At 46.1% G+C, this 27630-nt stretch overlaps 2 protein-coding genes across 5 annotated transcripts; one reads left to right on the top strand and one right to left on the bottom strand.

Moving 5' to 3' along the window:
* The first annotated feature begins 14247 nt into the window (after window positions 1-14247).
* On the top strand, window positions 14248-17970 carry LOC136509350 (uncharacterized). 4 transcript variants are annotated; one of them, XM_066504170.1, is made up of 5 exons: window positions 14248-14618; window positions 14683-14743; window positions 15075-15108; window positions 15352-15423; window positions 17805-17970. In XM_066504170.1, exons 1-5 carry the CDS (start codon window positions 14519-14521, stop codon window positions 17868-17870), a joined length of 333 nt encoding a protein of 110 aa, XP_066360267.1. In that variant the 5' UTR covers window positions 14248-14518; the 3' UTR covers window positions 17871-17970. The 4 variants fall into 4 exon arrangements, 2 of the variants coding, with proteins under 2 accessions (XP_066360267.1, XP_066360268.1); XM_066504171.1 differs by lacking the exon at window positions 17805-17970 and adding an exon at window positions 15932-16648; XR_010772322.1 differs by lacking the exon at window positions 15075-15108.
* Window positions 17971-26030: 8060 nt separating this feature from the next.
* Window positions 26031-26960, bottom strand: LOC136507643 (uncharacterized). Its single transcript, XM_066502300.1, has one exon. It carries the CDS (start codon window positions 26958-26960, stop codon window positions 26031-26033), a length of 930 nt encoding a protein of 309 aa, XP_066358397.1.
* Between the last annotated feature and the right edge of the window lie 670 nt (window positions 26961-27630).

Genomic DNA, 27630 nt, shown 5'->3' with positions numbered 1-27630 from the left:
GCCGACATCCCTGGAATGATGATGTAGCGCTTGCGCCATAGAATGAATGTCTTCTCCACTTCTCCTAGAGTCTTCTCGCCATCACCTCCAGGAATGTCAAAAGACAAATCACTAAAACCTTTTTCAGCTTTATCTACCGAGATGGTAGCATATCCTTCTTGGATTATATTCCCATGAATCCTTGGTGTCTTGGTTCGGTCGATAGGATTAACAAGACCGATAGCCACCTTGATTGTGGAATTCTCCTTCGGAATGTGTAGCTCACACGTTGTACAAGGTTCAGTGACGTCATCCACAGGGAAGCGCAGTCCTGTGTCCCCTTGATTTGATATCTCCGTGGAAGCGCAGCTGCTTTTCAACTGAACAGATTGGCTAATGTTGATTCCTGGCTCTGATGCCTGCTTGCTTGCACTCACTGCTATTTGCACTTGCCTTTTGATTTCCTCCTGCATTCTCGCTTCAAGGTTTTTTTCCCGCTCCTGTGCTTCACGCACCGCTTCCTCCAACCTCTGGAGCCGGTGTGCCTCTTCTTCCTTCTTTCTCTGGCGACTTCTGTAGGAAGGTCTGTCCTGAGGGAATCCATGCTCCCACGAGACACTTCCTTTGCCTCTAGTTCGGCCACCATGTTCAATAGTCCCGATGGCGTATGTCAGCTCATCCTTCTCTCTGTTGGGCCTCAAGCACCACTAGCAGTAGCTCTTTGAGCATAAAACAATCTTTCTGCTGCTTCTTGTAGTCTTGCGCCATAAACGCACTTCCCTGTCTCCTAGTCCAGTGTTCCCCCATAAGCGAAAAACCAATTCTTTGCACGTTCTCCCCACTCGAGTGATTCTGGTGTGATACCCTTGGCAAGAAGGTCTGCTTCCATTTTGTTCCACTTCTTAATGGCAGTCGGGTAGCCACCTGATCCCAAGTTATGGTGGTATGTCTTCTATTGGGCATTACGTTGGTTCTTTATCACCCGACTCGCACCCTCTTCCGAAGTCTTGTACTATACAAACTCATCCCAATAGGGCCTCTGCTTTGAGATCGGGCCTGGGACAGTAAAATCTGGTGCTATGTTCTTCTTGACATACGTCGTGTATAGGTGTTTCTTCCAAGTCTGAAACTAGGTGGCCATCTTCTTCATTGCCCAATCCCTAACTCGCTCCTTCAATTCATCACCATCTATTATATCATCATAATCATCTGTTTGGAGCGTGAAATGTACCAAGACATCATTCCAAATTAACGCCTTGTCACGATCAGAGATAAAACTGATATGAGGAGCATTGGTCTTCTTCTTCCATTCACGGGTACTAATCGGGAGCCAGTCCCGTACAAGGTAACCACAGTGGTGCACAAATTTCATTTTATTCGGCCCCCCGGTTCTCCTGTATCCACATTGAACTCCGAGATGATGAAGCGACCCTCCAATGGCTTTTTGGGACCTCGAACATTTTTACTCTTCGTTGTAGTTGTTGATGTCGATCCAGAGGGCTACAAAACATAAACATTATTTTTAATGTCATGAGCACACATAAGACATGATAATATATATATATAGCTAATAATAAAAAATATATACTTGGCCAATATGTTGTTGCTCATTTTGTTCAAGAGCTAAGTACTGACTCCCGTCATCTACATCCTCTTGCACGTTATTTTTAGCACCATCATCGCCGGCAACTTGAGTGCCGGTGTTGATCAAATTCATCATCAACTCCTCCTCATCCATATTTCTCGGGTCGGCCATCTAGCTTCAAAAAACAAAACCAATATATAGTACGTCAAATCTTTGCTTATTACATGCGTAAAATCTACAAACAATATGCATTATTAAATCTTGCCCCTCGATCACGGACGCAATTCGCCACACTAGGACGAACTACGTCGGTACTAGGGCGAATTAGGGCACGAGAAAGGGCGGTGTGACAAGAGTGGCGGTGCTCCACTCCGCCGTATATATGTCTGTACACATGGGTGAACGAGGGCGGTGGTGCTCCGCCGTATACATAGAAACGCATGGACGAAATGCATATGAATACAAATGACATATATATACGTGTCGGCGCGGTGGCCGGTGTGCTGACAACGATGACGTGAGGCGGGCCGGCGTGCTGACGACGACGACGACATGAGGCGGGCCGGGGCGGTGTCGGTGCGTGATGTTGTGATCCTATGTACCATGTGAACCATGTAGTCATTCATCATATGAGAAAATTCTATGTTAATAATGTAAGTATAAGTCATTATGAAATATAAGTATATGTGTCTTATTGCTCATATAACCATTACTATTTCTGAAATGATAAGAATTTATTTTCTTCTTCTACAGGCGATCTCTGATGCTATGATATAAAGTTTGAAGATAGTCTTCCCGAAAAAAAATATGTAATGCTCATATTACTTTAGCAACATTAATATATTATATCTGTATATTCAAAGTTCACAAATGAAGAAACATTGAAGTTTTCCTTCATTTGTCTGTAGCCATGCATGCAAGTCCAACAAAAACTGCTAACATCATCACATGTGATATTTTTGATAAACTAAACAACGCTTAGTTTACAAACTGGGTATCAAAATTGAGTTCCTATTTGACCATTATATATCCTACAACAAATCCTTCAAAAAAAAGACCCTACATGAATATATTTGGATAAAATTTCGTTAACAAGCATTGATCTATGAAGATAGAAAAAATTCTTCTATTGAAACTGCATCTTGAAATAATGGCATATCATATAGTGATGAATATATGGCGGTTGATGGGCTGGATCATTAGCGGATGGTTCGTAGCGTTGTTTCCAAATAATATATAGCGTGTTTATTATACAAGCCATGGATTTACATCGATCTAATTAATTTCTAAAGTAATTTCATTGGTGATCCTTAATTATACTTGTCATTTAGAGTTCCAAATATTCAAAACTTGCCTTAAGATATGTTTTTATTTAAAATCATTTAGAGTTCCAAATATTCATTTTTAGTTTCTAGATTTTGTGATTCAAAATTTGGAATTTTCAATCGACCTCGACCTTTGACATGGCTTACACCAAAGTTGTAGTTTTCGACGTGATCTATAACTCGGCAGTGGAGGGCTCGGACGAATGTACAGAGAGATCGACGAATATATCACCTCGATCAAGCTCGGCAGTGTACGTACTGGAGGGCCTCGGGCCGGCGCGGTGGGGCAACGCGCGGTGGAGGGCCTCGGGCGCGGAGGAGGGCGCGGTGGAGGGCCACGGGCAAGCGCGGAGGAGGGGCACGGGCGCGCGCGGTGGAGGCCGCACGAGGAAGAAGACGGCGGCACCGGTGTCACGGAAGGCGAACGGACGCGGCGCGAGGAAGAAGAGGGCGGCGGTGTTCGACGAGGAAGAAGACGAGCGGATCGATCTGCCAGGCGCTGGAGGTTATATAGCAGAGGAGAATTACTCCCGGTGCCAGCCACCAACCGGGAGTAAAAACCCTTTACTCCCGGTGCGTATTACCAACCGGGAGTAAAGGTGCCTTTACTCCCGGTGCGTGTTACCAACCGGGAGTAAAGGTATACCTTTACTCCCGGTTGGTAACACGCACCGGGAGTAAAGGATTTTTTTTGGCGGGCCACGAAACTGCAGCCCACCTTTACTCCCGGGTGGGCTTCCCACCCGGGAGTAAAGGTGGCCTGCAGTTTCGTTTCCCGCCTGTTTTAAGCAATAGTCTTGTTAAATACAATAGAAATGCAATAGTTTTTATTAAATACATAGTAAATTAAATAAAAGGCATAAAATTATTTTGTTAAAAATATGAATTTTATTTTTGTTTATTGCACATAGGAAAAATCGATAACCTAACTTTTTTTATTTTTTGTTAGAATTATAAAACATAATGTAACTAATATTTATTATTTCGTTAATGCAAAAATGTAGTGTTTAATTAAAATTATTAAAATTATTGGTTTTGGACAGGAAATTTGTTTTCACATCATTTTAACGTTAATATTTTAATTTTTCATCACTCAGTATCCTAATTTACCTTTTTGAGAGAGAAATCCCACCAAATCAAACATTGATTTAATTTGAAACATGACATAATAAACATCTGAATTCACAATTATTACATAATATCTCAAACACACACTAGATTAAATCACTATATCATCAAGTGGGCACAGCAGTGAACTTCTTCTTTACGTATGTCCCTTGGTTATGATCGCTTCGTAACCATGGAGTGTCCTCATCATTTACCAAGATGCTAGGGTCTTTGTTCACTTTGAAGGGCGGAATTCGGTCATCCTTTTCATATTCTTCTGACATGTCCGACTTGTCCTCAATTCCCACGATGACTCTTTTCCCTGAAAGAACTATGTGGCGCTTTGGCTCTTTGGTTGAGTCATTATCGTTTTTCCCTCTTTTTGGTTTGGTAGACATATCATTGACATAGAACACCTGATTCACATCCTTGGCAAGGACGAATGGTTCGTCTTTGTACCCAATATTACTAAGGTCTACTGTTGTCATTCCATACTCGTTGTCTACTGTTACCCCGCCTCCGGTCACCTTGGCCCATTGGCACTTGAATAATGGGATCTTCAAAGTAGGTGCATATTCTAGTTCCCATATTTCATCTATGCGTCCATAATATGTCTGCTTATTCCCATTCGGGTCTGTGGCATCTATGCGGACACCACTGTTTTGGTTGGTACTCCTTTTATCTTGGGCTACTGTGTAGAATATGTTCCCATTTATCTCGTACCCTTTGTATGTGACGATATGCCATGATGGTTGCATAGCCAATAAATACAGTTGCTCATGGATGCTCTCATCACCTTGACATTTTTTTCGCAACCAACCGCCGAAAGTTTCCATGTGCTTATGCGTAATCCAAGCTTCAGTCTTCCCTGGAAACTCGGATCGTAAGAGATCCTTGTGTGTCTCAATATACGGATCTACCAAAGAGGAGTTCTGTAGAACTGTGTAGTGCGCTTTATTGAAATAATCATCATCCGTACCAATATATGTTTTCCTCCCTAGTGTCCCCTTTCCGCTTAGTCTCCCCTCATGTCTCGATTCAGGAACACCAATCGAGTCAAGGTCGGGAATAAAGTCAACATAGAACTCAATGACCTCTTCTATTCCATAGCCCTTGGCGATGCTTCCTTCTGGGCGAGCACGGTTGTGAACATATTTCTTCAGGACTCCCATGAATCTCTCTAAGGGGAACATGTTGTGTAGGAACACAGGACCGAGAGTGAAAATCTCCTTGACTAGGTGAACTAGGAGGTGTGTCATAATATCAAAGAAGGAAGGAGGGAACACTAACTCAAAGCTGACGAGACATTGAACCACATCATTCTGTAGTTTAGCTAGATCAGTTGGATTAATTGCCTTCTGAGAAATTGCATTGAGGAATGCACATAGCTTTACGGTGGCTAGACGTACATTTGGAGGTAGAATTCCTCTTAATGCAACTGGAAGTAATTGCGTCATGAGAACGTGACAGTCATGGGACTTTAAGTTACAGAATTTCTTCTCTGGCACATTTATAATACCCTTTATATTCGAGGAGAATCCAGATGGTACCTTGATGTTGTTTAAGCATTCAAACATGATTTCCTTCTCCTCTTTGCTTAGAGTGTAGCTAGCAGGACGTAAGTAATGGCGTCCATCATCTGTCTTCTCTGGATGCAGGTTGTCTCTTTCTCTCAAACAACGCAGGTCCTGTCGTGCTTCAAATGTGTCCTTAGGCTTTCCATACACACCCATAAAGCCTAGCAGGTTCACACAAAGATTCTTCGTCAGGTGCATCACGTCGATCGAGCTACGGACCTCCAGGACTTGCCAATAGGGTAGGTCCCAAAATATGGACTTTTTCTTCCACATGGGTGCATGACCGTTAGCGTCTTTCGGAATAGGTTGGCTTCCATGTCCTTTTCCAAAGACGACTTTCACATCATTGACCATATCGAGTACATCCTCACCGGTTCGGTTGCGAGGCTTGGTCAGGTGGTCTGCCTTCCCTTTAAAATGCTTACCTTTCTTTCTTACGGGGTGATTTGCAGGAAGAAATCGACGATGGCCAAGGTACACGACCTTTCGACATTTTTTCAAGAATACACCTCTAATATCACCGAAGCAGTGTGTGCATGCATTATATCCCTTGTTTGACTGTCCTGAAAGATTACTTAGAGCAGGCCAATCATTGATTGTTACGAACAACAATGCTCGCAGATCAAAGTGTTCCTATTTGTACTCATCCCACACACGTACACCTTCTTTATTCCACAAAATGAGAAGTTCGTCAATAAGTGGTCTCAGGTACACATCGATGTCATTGCCAGGTTGCTTCGGGCCTTGGATGAGCACAGACATCATAATGAACTTCCGCTTCATGCATAACCAAGGAGGAATGTTGTAGATACTTAGAGTAACAGGCCAAGTGCTATGACTACTGTTCTGCTCTCCAAAAGGATTGATACCATCTGTACTTAAAGCAAACCTTAAGTTTCTTGCATCATTTGCAAACTCCGGGAATTCTCTGTCGATTGCTCTCCACTGGGACCCATCAGCAGGGTGTCTCAACATATTGTCTACCTTACGGTCTTCTTTGTGCCATCGTAACAATTTTGCATGTTCTTTGTTTCTGAACAGACGTTTCAAGCGTGGTATTATAGGAGCATACCACATAACCTTGGCAGGGATTTTCTTACGCGGACGTTCGCCCTCAACATCACCAGGGTCATCTCGTCTGATCTTATACCGCGACGCATGGCATACCGGGCATGCATCCAATTTCTCGTACTCTTTGCCACGGTATAGGATGCAGTCATTAGGACATGCATGTATCTTCTCTATTTCTAGCCCCATAGGACAGTCAACTTGTTTTGCTTCGTAGGTAGTGGCGGGCAATTCATTGTACTTCGGAAGCATCTTCTTTTGGATTTTTAGTAACTCTCCAAATCCCTTGTCAGATACACCATTCTTTGCCTTCCATTGCAGCAATTCTAGTGTGGTTCCCAACTTTTTCTGCCCTGCATCACAAGTTGGGTACAACAATTTCTTGTGATCTTCTAGCATCCGCTCGAACTTGATCTTCTCCTTTTCACTTTCACATTCTCTTTGTGCATCACGAATGACCTGACAAAGATCATCAGCCGGCTCATCTTCTGCGGCTACCTCTTCTTCAACTTCTCCCATTGCAGTATCATTGAAGCACGCACCATCAGGAATAATATCATTGTCGTCCCATTGTTCTTCTTCATCTTCTTCCATTACAACACCGGTTTCTCCGTGCTTTGTCCAACAAATATAGTTTGGCATGAAACCCGACTTGAACAAGTGTGAATGAAGAGTCCTTGAGCAAGGATATTCCACCGTATTCTTACATATGGCACATGGGCAGCACATGAAACCGTCGCGTTTGTTTGCCTCGGCCGCACGTAACAAAGAATGCACGCCGTCAATGAACTCTTGTGAGCGGCGATCAGCATTATACATCCAATGACGGCTCATCTGCATTACATGACATAAATATCATATTAAAACCTAGATCATAATTAATTATTTATACAACATGCGTGCCACCACAAAAGATACAAATTTATGAAAGCATCGCTACAATGTAGACAATCCCAACTACCACTAAAAGAACTAAAGCTAAAATACATTTCAGGAGCACAAGGATTTCGCGACCAATCTCAACTAAAACAGACAGATCCCCCGATTATGCAACATCTTTAGGCTTCTTCGGCTGGATCACTGCCTCATTAGCCGCCGTATCTGCCTGTTGTGCAAGATATTTTTGCACGAGTTCAACATACTCTTCCTCCCAGTAGAAGCCTGAACATCGTCCACTGCCATCCCACTGAAATTAAAACAAAAAATTAGAACTTTAATCACAACCATCATGAAAATAGGTATAAACTAACCATAATCATTAAATACGATAAAATAACTCACATTGCGATCCGGACACTTGTAGAAGATACGATCCTTGTTGGGACCCTCCTTCTTCACTCGGTACTCCATCACAATCTTCGTCTCATCACGACACTTGCCGCATGGAATGAGAGGAAGGCCCGGCCTAAGTCGCTTTGGAAACCCATGAGAGGCCGAGGACCCGGAAGCAGTTGCCATCTACTCTCTATACTCATTTTTTAATACACTATAAATTTCTTCTTTTATAAACAAATAAAATTAATAAACTATAAAATTATCTAGATCTCTAAACAATGATATTTTTAATGGTCATTGTGTTCTCGTCTTTTACTGCGGCAGGTAAGTAATTCATATGATATTTCCGCAAATTAACAGAAGAATGGGAATGTACACACATAACAGACTACTACGACGATATCGGGACGTGTGAATAAATAACCATCCGTACTAGTTGACCTTGCTTACGTGATCATCTCGGCGAGCATTTCTCCACCGGACAGCACCGTACTTGGTCAAGGAAGAGCTCCGATTCTATGAGGAAGGGAACACGGTCTCCCACGACCGTTGTCGCTCTCCCTCGTAGAATCAAAGCTCCTCCTTGATGTCCGTTACCGCTCGACAGAGAACATGCTTGCCGAGCTGAACACGGTCCGCAAGTTCAACTAGTACGGATTTTCTATAATTTTCTAACTATTTTCTAAGTTTTTATTTATATATACTACGTTTAGGTACGGTGATTGACAGACTACTACGATGATATCGGGACATGTGAATAAATAACCATCCGTACTAGTTGACCTTGCTTACGTGATCAGCTCGGCGAGCATTTCTCCACCGGACGGCACCGTACTTGGTCAAGGAAGAGCTCCGATTCTACGAGGAAGGGAACACGGTCTTCCACGACCGTTATCGCTCTCCCTCGTAGAATCAAAGCTCCTCCTTGACGTCCGTTACCGCTCGGCAGAGAACATCCTCGCCGACCTGAACACGGTCCGCAAGTTCAACTAGTAAGGATTTGCTATAATTTTCTAACTATTTTCTAACTTTATATTTATATATACTTTAACCTTCTTTCATGTAAATATGCAAGCTTAAAGTGATTTTGAGCTCAACTTGCTTACAAATGAAAAAAACCACAATAAAGAACCATAAATATATATAGTGAATAAAATGGCATAAGAAAATGGTAAAAAATGAGAGTATGAGATTGGTAACCTTTACAACTGAAGAATCGACGGAGGAATCGAAGAAATCGACGGAGGAATCGAAGAATGAATGGAGGAACAATGGAGGGAGGGAGGAAGCAAGAACACTACTGCAGTGAGCTTCAAAATGTGCTGAGCTCGGGCTCGGGGAGGAATAGGAGACGGCCGATTTATAAAGGGAGAACATTTAGTCCCGGTTGATAGATCCAACCGGGACTAAAGGTAACTTTCCAACCCCGGGCGCAGCCACGGCCCGGGAGTAGACCTTTACTCCCGGTTGGAGCCACCAACCGGGAGTAAAAGTATACCTTTAGTCCCGGTTGGTGGCTCCAACCGGGACTAAAGGTCCCTGCCACCTCTGTCTGGCGCAGTAGCCGTTAGGCAGGGACCTTTAGTCCCGGTTGGAGCCACCAACCGGGACTAAAGGTATTTCTAGTCCCGGGGGCAAAAAATTCCGGGACTAGAGCCCATTTTGGCCGAGGATCAAAGGTCTGTTCTCTACTAGTGAGGACCAGATCATTTATAATCGCAACCCTTTCCTTTACTCCTTAATTCTTTTTTTATAGTCACTGGGACGAGCGAATCCCACACCTGAATCTTCAGCCTAATGGAGTTCTTGCAAGCCGAAAACATTACAGGCAATGACAACACAGCAACCTTCTGCAATGGGAAGAGTTGCATCATACATCTATTGTTGCATGGTGGCCATCGAAGACAAGGTCAAATTCAGCAATATGAGTTGGGAACATCCATGTTACATCGGTAATTGACAGAACAAGACGAAGTCTATATGGACTATAAAGCCTAGATGGATATAACTAAAAGGCTATTACATGTTACATATTTCTACAGCTTAACTCACGGCCTAAGAACAAATCCGATTTTTAGGATCTTCACAGGAAAACCCAGCCCAACCACATGATCATCTCCCTAAGACTAACATATTTGCTTCTTTTTATGGACCAAAGATATGACTGTGCTGGCCGATGAGGTTGTTCAAATTATTATATATACTCCATGCAAGTATAGCAACATCTGCAGCTCCACTTCTCACGCTTCACCTACTGATCTAATGAGCTGCGCACATTCTGCTCCATAGAACGTTGGTTTAGATGTACAATTAAATGATCAGTTTGGTGAGACGTTTGAATATCTCAAAAAGTTTACAGCAATTAAATTGTCATCCTGTCATGAAGCACCTTATTAGCAGTTTAAGAAATTTATTTGGATCGTCCTTATTTGCAGTATGCCATACCAAGAACTGGAGGATATAATAATTAGTATTTTTTCCATTAAAAAAAGCTTCCCAGCTTAAAAGCTAAAAGGAAACTGGGCTGATATAGCAAGCGTAAAAGGTTACTCTGTAAGCACGCTAACAAGAAAGTACAATGGACTTCAGCGAAGTCACCAATCTTTCAACTACACTGTGAGTACACACTTTTCCAACGTCGTTCCCTACAGTGGCACATGTCTTATTCAATGATTTTACTTACTGATGCCTCAAACGGTTACATTAGAAGCAGTCCACCAAGCATACAAGGGGTGCACTGCACGTAGTACAACTTTTGGAACTTGGAACATGGTGATGAAATGAAAATGGACATTACCATGTGAACATCCTCCAGCTTGCTAAAAAATTCGTTGGTAGAGGAAGTAAGTAGTACATCAGTGCTTTACCAAATGGCAGGTGCATCAACAATTTGAGTGAACTGGAAACCTGGAGCAGTACAGCTTAACTAGTTCTAGGTACAAATCGTATGAAAAACTGACGAAGCTCATTAACTTCCTCAATAATTAGTGGGTTCCTATTGTATTTATATTAGATGTTTCTACAAATCCAATATATAGTCCAAAAGAATATGTGACAACATCTCTACTGGTGTCTGGTGCACGAATACATTATGTTAACCGGATGCTTCATTGACATTCCTTTTCTTTATGTGCAGAAGCATGTTTTGATGTAGCAGATCTATTTGTCCCATAACCATATATATTGGGTTTCAGAATAACAGAACCCAACTTGGAGTTTTAACTAACTGCATATAAGCTTGTTATAATTAGCTTTTTCTTGATAAATCTTGTGTTTTGCCCAGCGTATTGGATCATCAAGTGGGTCAGACACCAGTAAGACCTAGTACTTGCTTCGCTACACAAGGCCACCAATACATATGGCCCACCAAAAACAGCATAAGCTGGACCAATCTACAACCACCATGATTTGCACACACCAGCCTGAATGTCCACAGCTGTCCGTTGGAAGAATGCCAATCTACAGGAGGTCAGGAGCTAGCACTCCAAGGATGATCACGAAAATGTCGTGGACGACCGACGTGAAGGCGATGACTAGTTTAGGCTGGCTTGATTTTAATGGATGAAACTAACGAAGCAGCAAGTTCGTGGCTTCCTACCAGATGGAACACGACGCCATGCCCAAGCGGAGCAATGCTGCTGTGATTGCAGGAGATGTGTCGACATCTTGTTGCTAGAGGTCCCAATGTCTCCTAAGCCTACCGTAGCTAGCAAAACCTGTGCCGTGGACTTCATGAACCACTCCATCTCTCTCGGCCTAACATAATTCTTTTATGGACCAAAGAAGCTAGTGTGGGTGTCCAAGTTTTTATACTCCACGTAACTATAGCAGCATCGGCTGATCAGGAATTCATTGAGTGCACCTATCACTACATGAGCTTGCATGAATGAGCTGCTCGCATTCAGTATACATGGGTTTAAAACTAATAATGTACATACAAATAAGTGCCCAGTGAGGTGAAATGGCCGTACATCTACTCTCCAAGTTAGATCCTAGCTATTTAGATATCCTAGACTAACAACTACTAACTAAAAAAAAATAGTCGTATATAGGCCATTCAAACATGCATGTTAGCAGGTAGACAGGAATCGAAATACTTGGGAAGCAAGAAGGTAACTATCACTACCGGATACAGAACATTTGCCGAGTGCCAGGGGCACTCGGCGAAGTCCCAAAAACACTCGGCAAATGGTTTGCCGAGTGTTACACTCGGTAAACGACACTCGGCGAATCTTTACCGGCAAACGCTAATTTGCCGAGTGTTTTCTGTCGGGCACTCGGCAAAGAAGTTGCCGAGTGCAAAAAAAAAAAAACACTCGACAAACTTTTTTTTTCAAAAAAATAAAAAAAGGGATGCCGACACCACTGCCGCACCACCAGCATCGCCACCACCATCCATGCCGCCGCCACCACGCCGAGGAAGAAGGCAGAGCATCCGCGCCGGATCCGCGCCGCCACGCCGCCGGGGAAGGAGAGGGCGCCGGATCCGCGCCGGGGGAGAGGAGGGCCGCGCCACGCCGGGGGAGAGGAGGGCCGCGCCGGATCCGCGCTGCCACGCCGCCGGGGAAGGAGAGGGCGCCGGATCCGCGCCGGGGGAGAGGAGGGCCACGCCGCGCCGCGCCGGGGGAGAGGAGGGCCACGCCGCGCCGGGGGAGAGGAGGGCCGCGCCGGGAGGGGGGAGGGCGCCGCCGTAGATTTGGAGAGAGGAGGCGCGCGCGGATTTCACGAGAGGGCGGGCGGCGGATTTGGAGAGAGGAGGCGCGGGGGGTGCGGCGGATTTATATTAAATTTTGTTTGCCGAGTGTTCTGGATCCAAGCACTTGGCAAACTTTTTTTTGTTCTTTTTTTCTAAAAAAATATATTTTATTCTTTTGCCGAGTGTCCTAGATCTGGACACTCGGCAAAGTTTTTTTCATTTTTTTTCTTCTCCTTCATTCACAGAAAAAGCGATTTTTTTTCCTTTGCCGAGTGTCCTAGATTTGGTCACTCGGCAAAGGTTTTTTTTTAATTTTTTTCTGCTCCTTCTTTCCTAGGAAAAAGATTTTATTTCTTTGCCGAGTGTCAAAAAAAACACTCGACAAACCGCCTCTTTGCCGAGTGTTTTTTTTTGACACTCGGCAAACCTATTCTTTACCGAGTGTTTTTTTTGCCGAGTGTTTTTAGGGAAACACTCGGCAAATCACTTGTTTGCCGAGTGCCCGATAGAATACACTCGGCAAACATAAAAACACTCGGCAAATTTGACGTTTCCGGTAGTGTATAGCGAGGAATGATTAAAATGTGCGGTAGAGTTTAACGATTACATTTTTCATAAGCCTTCTCCTCCACTCCTCCCTTGTACATATACTACTCTAGGAATGCCACATGGGCCTGAACACCTTGCAGCTGGGCCGAGCTTGCCTCTTGGGCCTCGGAGCTGGAACCGGGCTGATGGAGATGTTGCTTCATGTGTCTTCAGTGCTGGGCGAAGGAGTAGCACCAGGGGAGCTGCTAACATCCCCCCCCCCTCCCGTCTCCTTGAGTGCCGACGTGCCCCCACGCCGGTGATCTGGGAAACTGGCGACGAAGCTCCTCAACGGATTCCTAGGTAGAGAGGGAAGTAGGCATATGGGACCACTTGACGAGCACTTGATGGACCGACCGATCACCAGGTGTCCAACGCCACTGAAGTAGATGTTCAGGAACTTGGAATTCAGAGAGTTCAGAAGGAAGTGATGGACTCACAGCTTGGTGACTTGGGGAACGCTTGAGCAGCGACACATGAAAGACTGGGTGAATGGCAGCCGACGATGGAAGGTCTAGATGATAAGCCACTTTACCGACGCGCTTCACAATGCGGAAGGGCCCAAAGAACTTGAAAGACAGTTTGTTGTTGGAGCGAGCTGCTACCAATGATTGGACATACGGTTGAAGTTTGTGGAACACCAAGTCACCCACATTGAAAGAGCGCTCCAAGTGCTTCTTGTCAGCTTGCTTCTTCTTATGCAGTTGAGCCCCACTACTGGAAACTAAGATTTCCCTATCGGTTTAACTTGCACCGATAGGAAAATTACTATTTTTTCTGTCGGTTTCTTACGACCGACAGAAAAATACCAGAACCGACAGGGTAAAATAGTATTTCTGTCGGTCTTTACTAGCCCGACAGAAAAAAAAAGATAATTTCCCTGTGTCGCCTGTCCTCACCGACAGAAAAATTCATTTCGGCAAGGTTAGGACCGAATCGTGCAGCCAAGGGCCTGGGCTACATTAGCCTTTCAACCGGCCCAAAAACGTGTGTTATTCCGCGGACGTATAAAACCAGCGCCCCCAAACCCTAGCCCCACATCCCACACTCTGTCGTTCGCGTTTCCCACACAACGCTACGGCGGCGAATCCGGATCCCTCGTTCCGCGGCGGCGCTACCTTCAAGCGGCGGCGCCCTCCCTCCCTCGGCCCCAAGCGGCGGCGGCGCGCGCTGCTAGGTGGGTGACGGCAGAGGATCCGCCTCTACCGCGACGGTGCGGCCGCAAGCGGCGGCGCGTGCGGCTAGGTTGGCGACGACGGCAGATCCGGCACGCGCGGCTCGTCTCCACCTCGTCCCGGGCCACTCCAACCCTGCTCGAATGCTAGGTGGCGTTCGCACGCGCGGGCAGCTCCTCTCCGGCGCCGGAGGCGTGGTGGCTTACGGCGAGCAGCTCCTCTCCAGCGCTGGCCTCTCATCCTGTAAGTTCTCCATCTCCCTCTCTCGATTTCATCTTTCCTGATCTCATGTGTCTGATTTTTGTAGTTCATACGGTCTCTGTACTGATGACTTCAGCAAGCAGATCTCCGAGCTCATCGTTGCCAAGGTGAAGCCCACTCAATCCTCGTCACTTTTTGTCTCCGTTACCATTTGCTTTATGAGCAGCAACGGAACATGCATCTAGTCCATTATTCACTAGTGAATCAAGTTACTAATTAGCCTGAAAGAATGAACGACTTAGCTGACTACTACATATCGTGGCACTTAAATAAGGCACAACGACAGCAGTACAAGTTGAATACATTCGATGCTAGATTTATTCTTGCAGATCTATAGGCTAGAGTGGTAAATATGAGCAAGAAAGAACAACTATAAGAAAATGATGAGATCAGTACTCTCAGTTTCTGAACAATTCTTAGATTTGGTTGTTGATGCAGTGTAAACAAAGCTTTATTGGAAGGCGCCCTAGAGGTTAGCATGCTCTATTCTACCTGCAAATCCTCATTAGTTTACTATGCACTAATTTCTCAGATAGCTACATATGAAGAGTGCGGTAGTACATTTACCTGTTCTCTATTTATCTAATTTTCTGAACATTTAATTTACAGCTTTCCTGATTTTCATACCACTTTATTATGATATACAGTGCCACAGGGATGGCATTGTATCCAATGAAATTAGTTTTAATCTTACATATTTCTAATTTATTTGTAGTCAACATCTGAAATACTAAAACACGGAGGAAAAGTTAGGCAACTCAAAGCTTCCAAGTTCTTGTGTCGGCTGGTATGAACTGCCTTCTACATATCTCAACACTTCTCAGAAATGAAAATGTTGAAGTTTTGTTATTTCAAGTGACTGATGCTGATGTATACTGCAACCATTATGTATGCATTTTACTGCTAGTTCCTTTATTAATGCACATAGTTCCTTAATATTATTTTGAAAAATGCAATATGCATTGCCTTTGTCATTGGACTTCCTTTATCTTCACGGTTTAACTTTTTTTCTGCCATAGACTCACAAGGTCTGTTGATTAGTGATTATCTTGCATAGAGAAAACTAGAATGAGTGTAGGTGCAGAACTGAGACATTACTTAGTTGTTTTTCCAGAAATCACTTTCAATTGAGCATTTACTTAGTACTTGAGAAGTTGTGAACACAAGGTTGATATATGCACATGTGGTTTGGATTTGTGATGAGTGATTGTCAGCGTGATTCACGTCCTAGGTTGAGTTTGTGAACTAACTGTGGTGTAAGTTGGTTTGTGCAACATGTCTCTTGGCGTGCGTAGGTGTGGAGCTCGGAGGCAGTGGTCGATGGCGAGGTGAAGGTCAAGTAGGGACGTGCCGTACCGATGGACCAGGAGCGGTGAACGACGGATTTGAGGCTTGAACCGAGGGACCAGAAGGCCGGGTGACCAGCTGTGGTGGCTGACATCTGGAGACATCCATAAGCGCAAGTGTACATGGAGGAGAGATCGTGTTGACCGAGTCAAGACAGCGGACGTGCAAGTCGAGCGAGGCTCTGGAAGACTTGGTGCCTGGGCGGTCAAGGACGGAGGTGACACGCGTCGAGTGGCGGGGGACACGTATGGAGTACGTTACTCGCGGTGGTTTGGTGGGTTGAGCCTCAAAACCACTGGGTAATGGTTTCGCGAGTTTGGCCTCAAAACCCGGACGAAGGTTCCGAGGAGGAACGGACGACACGTGGCGGCATCGAGGACTTCGCGTCGAGGCAAAGCTATCTCATGAAGGGAACGGTGGCCGTCGGATGAAGAATATCTCGGGATGGACCATAATGCCCTCGGGTTAAGTGGTTCGACTCAAAATATCTAGGGGTAGGTTTGGGATTGTGTAAAATAGCCCTCTTAAATAAGGATGAGGGCACCCCAATCTCCCTCACCTCTTGCCATTCCTCTCTTCCATCTCTCTTTAGGGTTTCTCCTCTCTCTAGGTTCTTCTCAAGAGGTCCATCGATGAACTAGTGTCCCGGTGTAATTGAACCTGTGATTTTGGTTGGGAATAGAGGCCCTAACCTCCTTGTGTCCTTTGAGATTCGATTTGTGAGCTGTTTGTGTGAATCGCGTTTGTGTTCTTCGCGTTCTTGTTTTTTTTCGCTTCTCGTTCCTACCTTGTTTCTTCGATTTGAGGTCGTTTTGATTCGTTCCTTTTGCACTGAGATGAACTAGGATGTGAGTTGAGCCTTTGCACCGAAGGATTTCAACTAATTCCTCACGAGTTCATAGATCGGGGTGAATCGGATTTCAACTAATTCCTCACGAGTTCATAGATCGGGGTGAATCGGATTTCAACTAATTCCTCACGAGTTCATAGATCGGGGTGAATCAAGCTCTAGGGTTGGGAAACCGTGTTCATCCAATTTCCTGTTGATTGGCTTCAAATTGGGTGATGATCTCTTAGTGGTAGTTCACCTATTGCCTTGTGACCATGTGGTTAAAATTTGGTGGCAATTGGTTTTGATTTGGCCGCACATCAAACGGATTTTGGTTGGAGGCGATTATCGGGCAATCTGTTTTTGGGCTGATTCGCAATTCTCGGACAGTCCGGAGCTCATCCTCGGACAGTCCGCCTTTCGGGGCCAAGCACAGGCGAGTCTTGCACTCCGCTTCAGTCCCGGGTGTAGATAGTCCGCCCTTGGCTATTTCAGCTGCGTCCAAAATCTGTTTTCCAACTTCGGTTCTCGCTGTTTTGAACTGTGGACAGTCCTCCACCGACCCTCAGACTGTTCGGCGTTCATTTTTCTACAGCGTACGGAATCACTTCCCAGCTATCCTATTTGCAACTTTTGAACCGAGAACAGTCTGCAAGAAGACCCCGGACAGTCTGTGGATCCCCTGTCTTCACCAGTTCTTGATGTTTTGTTGTGGGCTTATTTTGGTTTGTTCTTGATTGCTTGTTTGTGCCTCTAGGTCATCACCAGAGGTACCTAGCCATCCTTGGGCTGGAGTTATCTCGTTCTTGCGTGTGTTTGCTTTTGGGGCTTGATTTTGGGACAACGACCTAATATTTCGAAAGAAATTTGAGGCTCCCATTCACCCCTCTTTGGTTGCCGTTTCCGGTCCTTCAGAAGTGAAACATCTGTTCCACTGCAAGCTAGTCACATTTTTTTCCAGAAGTCTCTAATGGTGTAATGTTCCACTGCAGGCTTTCCTCAACGAGGATGAAGAACCCCGTCGATGCAAGTCTTCAAAGATGGGTACCGGAAGATAGGCTAGATTGTTTGCTAGGCTAGTAGCAGATAACAGTGAAGCACTTGTATTGATGTCAAATATATAAAAAGTACATGTACAAATTCTGTATGTAATGTTGATGTTTGTGCCAACTATCATATATATGATATTCGAACTGATGGTCTCATTTATGCACTTGTGACCAATAATGTGTTACATGAATAACACTACTCTATGATTAATTTAAATAACACTACTGTATGATTAATTTAAATTGAAACCGAAATTGTTTGTAGATCCAATTTTTCTGACGGTGACCACACATTTCCTTGTCGGGTTACTACGACAGGGCTGAAAATCTAACATGATGTGACTACATTTTCTTGTTAACATCCTTTGAATTTTCCCGTCGATGTTGTACTGACAAGGAAATTGCTGTAACGACAGGAAACGACAGGAAAATTCAACAACCAATAGGCAAATTCTATTTTACTGTCGCTTTTGTTCCGTCGGTGTTTTCCTTTCGGTATACTGATAGAAAAAAATAATTTACTAATTTCCCTGTCGGTATTCTCTATTTTTCTGTCGTTTTCACCTATAGGAAAATTTTAGTTTCCAGCCGTGCCTCTTGCAAGTGTTGATGAACCAATCGCTGCATGAGATCCCGATCAGACAGCCACTGATGAAGCTCAGGCACCGGCGCAGCTGAGGAGATATTCAGACCCAAGTGCCTTGGTGGAAATCCATACAAGACTTCGAAGGGGGAGCGGCCAAGCGCAGAGTGGACTGACGTGTTGTACTAGAATTCAGCGAGGGACAACCATTGCGACCACTGATGAGGGCAAGCATATGTAACAACGTCTCTACTGGTGTCTGATACATGAATACTTTTATGTTAATCGGATGCTTCCTTGACACTCTTTTTCTTTATGTGCAGAAGCATGTTCTGATCTAGCATATCCATTTGTCCTCTAACCATATTGGGTTTCAGCCTATCAGAACCCAGCTTGGAGGTTTTAGCCAACTGCGTTAGCTTATTAATTATTAGCTTTGTCTGTTAACCTGAAGGTTTTTGTGTTTTTGTGGGTTAAACACGTTAGCCCAACTAGTCTTATTGGGTCATCAAGTGGGTCATGCACCAGTATGACCTACTTGCTTTGCTACACAAGGCCACAAACACAGGCCCGCCATCACTTGCACACACCAGCCCGAATCTCCACAGCTATCTGTTGGAAGAATGCCAATCTACAGGAGGTCGGAGCTAGTACTCCATGGATGATCACAAAACGTTGTGGCCGACTGACGTGGAGGCGATGACTTGTTGAGGCTGCCTTGATTTTGAAGGGTGAAACTACCGAAGCTGCGAGCGAGGCAGAGCAGCACATTCGTGGCTTCCTGCCGGACAAAATAAGACGCCATGCCTGAGCAGAGCAAGGCTACTATAGTTGTAGGAGATGTGTCGACATGTTATTGTTGAAGGTCCCAATGTCTCCTATGCCTATTGTAGCTAGCAGAACCAGTGGTGGCGTGGACTTCACGAACCACTCCATCTCTCTTGGCGTAACACATAATTCTTTTATGGACCAAAGAAGTATGGGAGTCCAAGTTATACTCCATGTAATAGCTATATATAGCACCATTGGCTGATCAGGAATTCATTGAGTGCACCTACCACTAGATGAGCTTGCATGTAATGAGCTGCTCACATTAAGCTACATGTGTTTAAAACTAATAATGTGCATACAAATAAGTACCAACTGAGGTGAAATGCTTGTACATTAACTCTCCATGTTAGGGCCTATTTAGATAACTAGGGCTAACAACTAGTACTAAAACGTTGTCATATGTCATTCAAACATGCATGCCACCTAATGGATGAACCAATTTTTATGCAAGGGCTCAATAGTTGACCAATACTAGCTAACAAAGGTTAAAAGTTGAGAAGAGTGACAAATAAAATGTGTCGTCCTATCACATAGCATGATCTTTTTAGCCAACGTGCCTTAGCACGTTTAATAAGTGGAAGTCTGATGTAGCACGTTATCGCCACTTAATAAATGTATTAGGGTCTGCCACAATTGCAGCACGCCGTATACCAATAACTAGATGTTAAAATTATAGCAGCCTTGTCCTATTATCAACAAAACAGATCCACCAATAGCTAGCTATATATGAAAAAATGAAACTGGAGTAAGATATAAGGCGTAAAAAAGTGTGATATGGTTCAGGCATGAAGTTGCACCTCTTTTTCACTATGGCTATGCCATGACCTAGCTATGTTTTCCATCACTGCATACAGCTGGAAATCTCAGAGACTCAGAGTAGCCCAGCCTAGCTACTCCAGGCCTTTCCCAGAGTTCAATGATGGCTAGAGGCATTCGCAATGGACTGTGCATACTACATATGTAACTTATGGGATAATGCTCAAGGGAAAGAAACGAGGCATGCAAATGGTTATGTTCCTGCGCGACTAGTGTCCAGCACTTTTCACCGACCGGATCCAACCACAGCGACTGTCCCTTTTGGATGACACATGGAGTACAAGAACTAATCATATCTCCATCAACCAGATCTCCCTCAGCCCGCAGAATGAAGCCGCACTGTTGTTGGCAGTTAGCTAGCGTTCATTTTTTCTCTTTAACTAAGGGACCAAAGAACATATAAGTACTGTTAAGATCCGCCGTCATATTGATTGCTTTGTAACAGCACTTTGCTTAACTCTCAGCTAACACTGCTTAGGACCTTCAAACAAATCCGCTTTGAATCCGGTTTCCAGCCCAATCCAATGACAAGAAAAAACTGAGTGGTTTAAGGGTCTGGGTGCGGATTTATCTGGACAGGTTAAACTGTTGTATCTTGCCTGCAGAATGGCGAAGCAGCTGGTGAGGGGAACACGATACCAATTATTTAATGGAAGCGATCACCCTCCTAGGGTCGCTCATATTAATTATATACTCACACAGGATTTAAAATACCATGCACTGGAGGTTTATAAGTCCAAGACGACCATGCTACGGAGACCATGTTGGTCATCACCACTAGAATAATTCTGTATCCGAGATACGAGGTTCATGTAGGAGTCCTAGTAGAATATTAGCCATACTCTGATAGCGGTGCTTCGGCGTAGCAGGACTCCTGTGATTGCCTGCACACGAAGAGATCCTAATGCTAAGGCTCCTGATGTCTCCTATGCCTATTGTATATAGCAATAAGAACCGTTGCCGCGTGCAGACTTCATGCACGACTTGATCATCTCTCTCAACAAAAACATACTTGTTTTTATAGACCCTAGAAGCTATCACTGTGTACCATACGTGTGGGTGTCCAAAAGCAGCGGCGATGCTGATCCAATTCATTGAGTGCACCTACCAGCTACCGCAATATATGAGTATAACGATGTCTTAGATGGACAAATGAAAGTAACTAGTTATATTATTAGGAGAACGTCTCAACACATCTCGCCAAAAGTTAGGCAGCAGAAAATTAAGGAACTCCCCCACCATCAATTATTGATGTGGAATAAAACTAACAATCCACTCTGTCACGTCGGACCTAACTCTTCAACACCACACACACAACATGTGATCTTTGGAGACATTCTACAGGACCCGAGTCCAACTCTTCACGTCACATAGAACTCGGGTATCCTTTTGGAGATGTTAATGTGCTCCCCCAATAACCATATGACCGCGAGATTTTCCAGGTTTTCCAACTATGGGCTCTAACACCACTCTTTATATGTGGGGATCTCCCCCACAGTCCTTTGCGTCAAAAAAACACCACTCTTTATAGATTAACCCTCACAACGGCAAGCTACACGCTAATCTCCATGCACGAAAGTATTGATCAGATCTACTAAGATGAACCTGTAAGATTACAGATGATACAAGAGGCACGATATTCTTTAGTGAGCTTCAGCCAAACCATATATCCCCTAGGCATGACTACAAATGCTCCTTCCTGATATCGCGGCCCTAGTTGCTCAGGGATCATGGCAACATGTCGCCTTCCTCTCGCGAGCCTATAACATGTGTACGAGTCATGTCAGTTTGAATGGTTTGCAACAATTGTCTCCTGATGCTTCAGAACATCTAAAAAAATTGCAGAGATGGGGAATGCAATATGCTAGAATTCTGAAATTTTTTACTTCCTTGTTAACAGGACATGACTTACAACTTGGGTTGGGTTTTCATAGCCTTATTCACATCCAGTTTCTAGAGGCTTGATGAAAACCCAGCCAAAGTCGAAGAAAAAAAGGTTGAGGCGGTTTGGGGTTTGGGCCTGCAGGATCACATGGATTTCGAGAGGTGCCATATATAGGTGGCCAGCAAGGCGGCAAGGCAGAGCAAGACTGCTGCGAACATCGTAGTGCTCGAGGTCCCAATGTCTCCTATTCCTATTGTATGTAGCAAGCGAAACTGTTGCCAGTTGCCACGGACTTCATGAATCACTTGATCATCTCTCTCAGCCTAACATATACCCCTACATGTAGAGACACACCTCACACCCAATATGGGTGACCTTCATATATATAGCCAATATGGCTGGGTATACAAGGAATATAATCAAGTATACATAGTAGGTGCTAATTATAGCTAATCACACATAGACCTGCCTAATACCCGCCCACAGTCTAAGCGGGAGGATCTCGGACGCATAGATTGGACCTGAATTCAGTAAATAGCTATATAGGAAGGCCCTTGGTCATGATGTCTGCGAACTGGTGAGAGGACGGCACATGAAGAACCCGAACTTGTCCCAAGGCGACCTTCTCACGGACGAAGTGAATATCAATCTCAATGTGCTTCATGCGACGATGATGAACGGGGTTGGTTGTCATGTAGACAGCGCTAACATTGTCGCAATAGACAACCGTCGCCGAAGCAATAGAGACGTGGAGCTCCTGCAGGAGCTGGGGCAGCCAGCAACACTCTGCCACCACATGAGCAATAGCACAGTACTCTGCTTCTACACTGGAGTGGGAGACCGTGGTCTGACGCTTGGAGGACCAAGAAATCAGATTGTCGCTGAGGTAGACACAATAGCCAGAGGTGGAGCGCCGAGAATCTGGGCAGGCAGCCTAGTCGGCATCAGAGTAGGCGACCAGTGACTGAACAGTGCCGACACCAATGTGGAGGCCAGAGGAGAGAGTGCCCTTCAAGTAGTGTAGAATCCGCTTGATCATCGAGAGGTGCGGCTCGCGGGGATCATGCATGAAGATGCACACCTGTTGGACGGCGAATGCCAAGTCAGGACGAGTCAGCGTGAGGTACTGGAGCGCGCCAGCAAGGCTCCGGTACGCGGACGGATCAGCAACAGGGGCACCGGCGGTGGCGGATAGCTTGGCATGAATGTCAACAGGTGTCGTCGTAGAGTGACACTCAGCCATGTCGACGCATTGAAGGAGCTCAACGGCATACTATCGCTGTGATAAGAACAAGCCGTCGGCGGAGCGAGTGACGGAGATGCCGAGGAAGTGATGGAGTGCGCCCAGGTCAGTCATGGCAAACTCAGAGTGGAGGCGCCCAATGATCTGCTGTAGAAATGACGTCGAGGACGCAGTAAGGACGATGTCGTCGACATATAGAAGCAGGTAGGCGATACTGGTCCCGTCTTTGTAGACAAAAGCGGGAGGTGTCGGAAGTCAAGGCGACGAAGCCGAGCTGGCGAATGTATGTCACAAAGCGCTGGTACTAGGCTCGGGGAGCCTGCTTCAGGCCATAGAGGGAGCGCTGCAATAGACACACATGATCAGGAAAAATAGGGTCAACGAAGCATGGGGGCTGCTGGTAGTAGACGGTCTCCTCTAGATGTCCATGGAGAAAAGCATTCTTGACATCGAGTTGATGAATAGGCCAGACGCGTGAGGCAGCAATGCTGAGGACAGCCCGGATGGTTGCTGGTTTGACCACCGGGCTGAATGTCTCGTTAGTAGTCGATGCCGTGGCGCTGGGAGAAGCCACGAACCACCCAGCGAGCCTTGTGGCGGGCGAGGGTACCGTCAGAGTGGTACTTGTGCTTGAATATCTACTTGCCTGTGACCACGTTGGCACCGGGTGGCTGGGGCACGAGGCGCCATGTCCCGTTGTCGATGAGCGCCTTGTACTCCTCATCCATGGCCGCATGCCAGTTTCGATCAGCCAAACCGCTACGGTAGTTGGCGGGAAGTGGAGACAGAGTGGTTGTCACAGAGAGCCCCACATACCGCATAACCAGTATGGCCCGGACTAGGTCCGCATGATGTGTCGTTCCTGCTGTACAGGAGGTGCTGGTGGAGCTACGGGCAAATATGGCTACTGTACAGGAGCAGTAGCCTGCTGCACAGGAGCAGTAGCCTGCTGTACAGGGGCAGGAGGCTGCTGAACAGGTGCAGGAGCCATTCCTAGTGCTGTAGAGGACCCGTCATGCACCTGGGGACGCCGGCTGTAGAGAAGCCGGATGTCCCGAGCTGGTGGAGCGCCGTGAACAACGGTTGGAGCCAGGGCAGCCGCTGGAGGAGCAGCAGGTGGTGGATCGGCTGCTGGTGGAGTAGCAGGCAGTATAGGGCCATGAAACAAGATCGCGGGGTTGTTAGTCAGCTCCTCAATGAAACCTTGGTGTGACTGCCTAGCAGCAGAGGGCAAAGATGCAGGACGCACCGGCACTGTAGTGCCTGCAAGCAAAAAATCCAGGTCGTTTGGCGAGGACCTAGAGGGGTAAAGCCCAAAGGGAAAACAAGTTTCATCAAAGACCACATGGGGAGAGATGATGATGTGCTTAGTGGCCATGTCGAGGCAGCGGTACCCCTTATGGGAAGAGGGATAGCCAAGAAAAACACAAGCTGTGGAGTGAGGGGAGAGTTTGTGGCGAGCCGTGGTGGTCAAGTTCGGATAATAGAGACACCCAAAGACACGTAAGTGGGAGTACTCAGGAGGTTTGTTGTGAAGGAGAGTATATGGAATGCTGTGGCGAACAGCAGAGCATGGACGCCTGTTCAGAAGGTATGTGGCTGTGGCGAGCGCCTCAGCCCAGTACTGAGCAGGCATGTGTGCATGTAGGAGCATCGTGCGGCTAATGTTTTTCAATGTGCGAACAAGGCGTTCAACCTTGCCATTTTGTGGGGAGGTATATGGACACGAGAGGCGTAAATGAATACCACGGAAAGTAAAGAGAGTATGGAGGGTATTGTTTACGAACTCAGGGCCGTTGTCGGCTTGGACAGCTTTGATGGCAAGGCTGAATTGAGTGTGGACATAATTGCAAAAATTTGCAATATGTGTGGAGACTTCAGATTTTGAAGTGAGGGGAAAGGTCCAACAGAAATGAGTGAAATCATCAAGTAAAATGAGATAATATTGATACCCGGATACACTGGCAACTGGGGATGTCCATACATCACAGTTAACAAGTTCAAAAGGCATGGAAGTATATGAACTGGAATCTGAAAAAGGCGCACATGTTTGCCAAGCTGACAAGAATGACATAGCAATTGCTCTACTTTATTACAGGTGATGGATGCATTACGACAAAGAATGTCAATGGTGACGGAGCTGGGATGACCAAGACGGTGATGCCAGAGGTTGGTGGAGATGGCAATGCTGGTGTGTGGAGTGGAAGACGCAGTAGGGAAGGTGTAAAGATAACCAGCACTATTGCAGCGAAGCATCACACGTCGGGTCAGGATATCCTTGATAGAAAAACCAAGAGCGTCAAATTCTATAGAGCAGCTGTTGTCCCTAGTAAATTGACGGACAAATGGTAGATTGCAAACTAGAGATGGGACAACTAAGACATTATTTAGATGAAAATTGGACTCTGGTGTATGAAGAACAGACTCGCCATGACATGAAATAGGAAGAGTTTGACCATTGCCAACTGTAATGGAAGAGTGAGGAGGAGGATGGCGAGAAAGGAGTATACCATCTGAGGAGCTCATGTGGGAGGTGGCGCCAAAATCCAGGACCCAGGGATGCTGGCCCTAGAGATGCATCTGATTGAGTGCAGCGACAAGACCATCTTGGTTCCACATGGGAGCCTGTTGAGAGACGTGGAGCGGCGAAAATGTCATCGGGGGCTGCAGAGGCGCGAAGGTCGTGTGAGCCTGAGGAGGAGGGGCGCCAAGCATGCCTGGGCGCCAGCCGCCCTACTGAGCCAAAGGAGGGCCCTGTGGCCCCCATGGATTGTAGCAAATCCAGGGGCCCATGGGTCGGTATTGGCCAATCTAGTCAACGTCGCTACACTGCTGCGCAGAGCCGCTGTTCCAGGCAAGCCGGCCCTTGCCCTTGCCCTTGCTGCCACTACTGTTGCCAGCGCCACTGCCCTTGTTGCTGCCATAGCCGGTCACATGTGGGTTATGTGGACATCCAAAGTTGGCTATGGCAGCAAGAGCACGGCACCCGCCCGGGCTGGTGCAGCCAGACCCGGTGGTGGTGAGGAGGGCGGTGCTGGCGACCGTCTTTTTATCGTTGGCGAGACGGAGCTCCTTTAGTGCCAGCATGTCATGGGCTTTGGCAAATGTGGGAAGTACAGCGGAGTTGGTGATGTCATCGGTGGTGTTGGAGAAGCGAGAATTGAGGCCATGCAAAAGGGCGAGGACGAGCTGCGAGTCCTGAACAGGATGGCCAATGTCGCGAAGAGCGGCGGCCTTGATCTTCAGCCGCTGGTAGTACGCCGATATGGTGCTATCACCTTGCACCATGGAGTGAAATTCGTTGAGGAGGAAGATGGCGCGCGGCTCCCGATTGGTGCGGAAGATCCCTTCAATGGCCACCCACAGATCATGAGCGGTTGGATCAGCACCATCCATGGCAAGGTCAAGGATGGAGTCATCGATGGAGCCAGAGATCCAGCCCCAGATGCAGCACTCCGCAGCATCCCACTGAGGATCATCAGGTCGAGGGGGAGTAGAGCCATCGATGTGCGAGCGAAGGCCGAACTTGCCGCACAGCAACTTGAAGAAGAATGCCCACTTGGAGTAGTTGGATTGAAGGTCTAGCATAAATGGGATGTGGGACTTGACATTGACTGTGGCGTAGTTGTGAGCCACGATTGGGGCAGCAGTGCCAGCGCTCATGGCAGGCATGGTGGGAGTGTCTGTTGCGGGCAGGGTGCCGGCACTGGTGGCCGAGGAGGAGGAGGCCAAGGTGTCCATGGGAGAGGAGAGAGGGAGGACGGGCGAGAGGCACTACTACAAAAAGCATTTCTAGGGGCGGCTGGTAACCCTTTGTAGGGGCGGTTTGCCCAGCCGCCCCTACGCAAGGGTCTCTACAAATCATGCACCGCCCCTACAAATCGATTTGTAGGGGCGGCTCGTATTACCAGCCGCCCCTACAAATAGATTTGTAGGGGCGGCTAGAAACACCAGCCGCCCCTACAAATAGGTATTTATGGGGGTGGTTCAATCTATAACCGCCCCTACAGTACATTTTCCCGCAAAAAAAATTTCAAATTTATAATTCAAAATCGCATTGCCGAACGTCCCACGACCAACATTCCAAACCACGTTCGCGTTGCCGAATGCCCCGCGACCAGCGTTCGCATTGCCGAACGCCCCGCGAATGCGACTACAAGCACAAGAGTATTCTTTAAACTACAATTACAAGTCCAATTCACAAGAATATATATAATCCATCATTAAATATACAAATTCCAGACACATTGTTATCAACGTCCTAGAGCTAGCCTTTTAGTCTCACGAAGGTGTTGGTACTGAGGATTTGTACCTAACTCAGACTCTCGGTCATGGTAGGCGCCTCTGACGTGTACAATCTAGTCCAATATGAAGTTGCAAAGGTCGCCAACGAGCTCTAAGAGGTGGTCAT

Source organism: Miscanthus floridulus, chromosome 15 (assembly GCF_019320115.1).
Source record: "Miscanthus floridulus cultivar M001 chromosome 15, ASM1932011v1, whole genome shotgun sequence".
NCBI classification, from domain to species: Eukaryota; Viridiplantae; Streptophyta; class Magnoliopsida; order Poales; family Poaceae; genus Miscanthus; species Miscanthus floridulus.
This window is presented reverse-complemented; position numbering and strand designations above follow the sequence as displayed.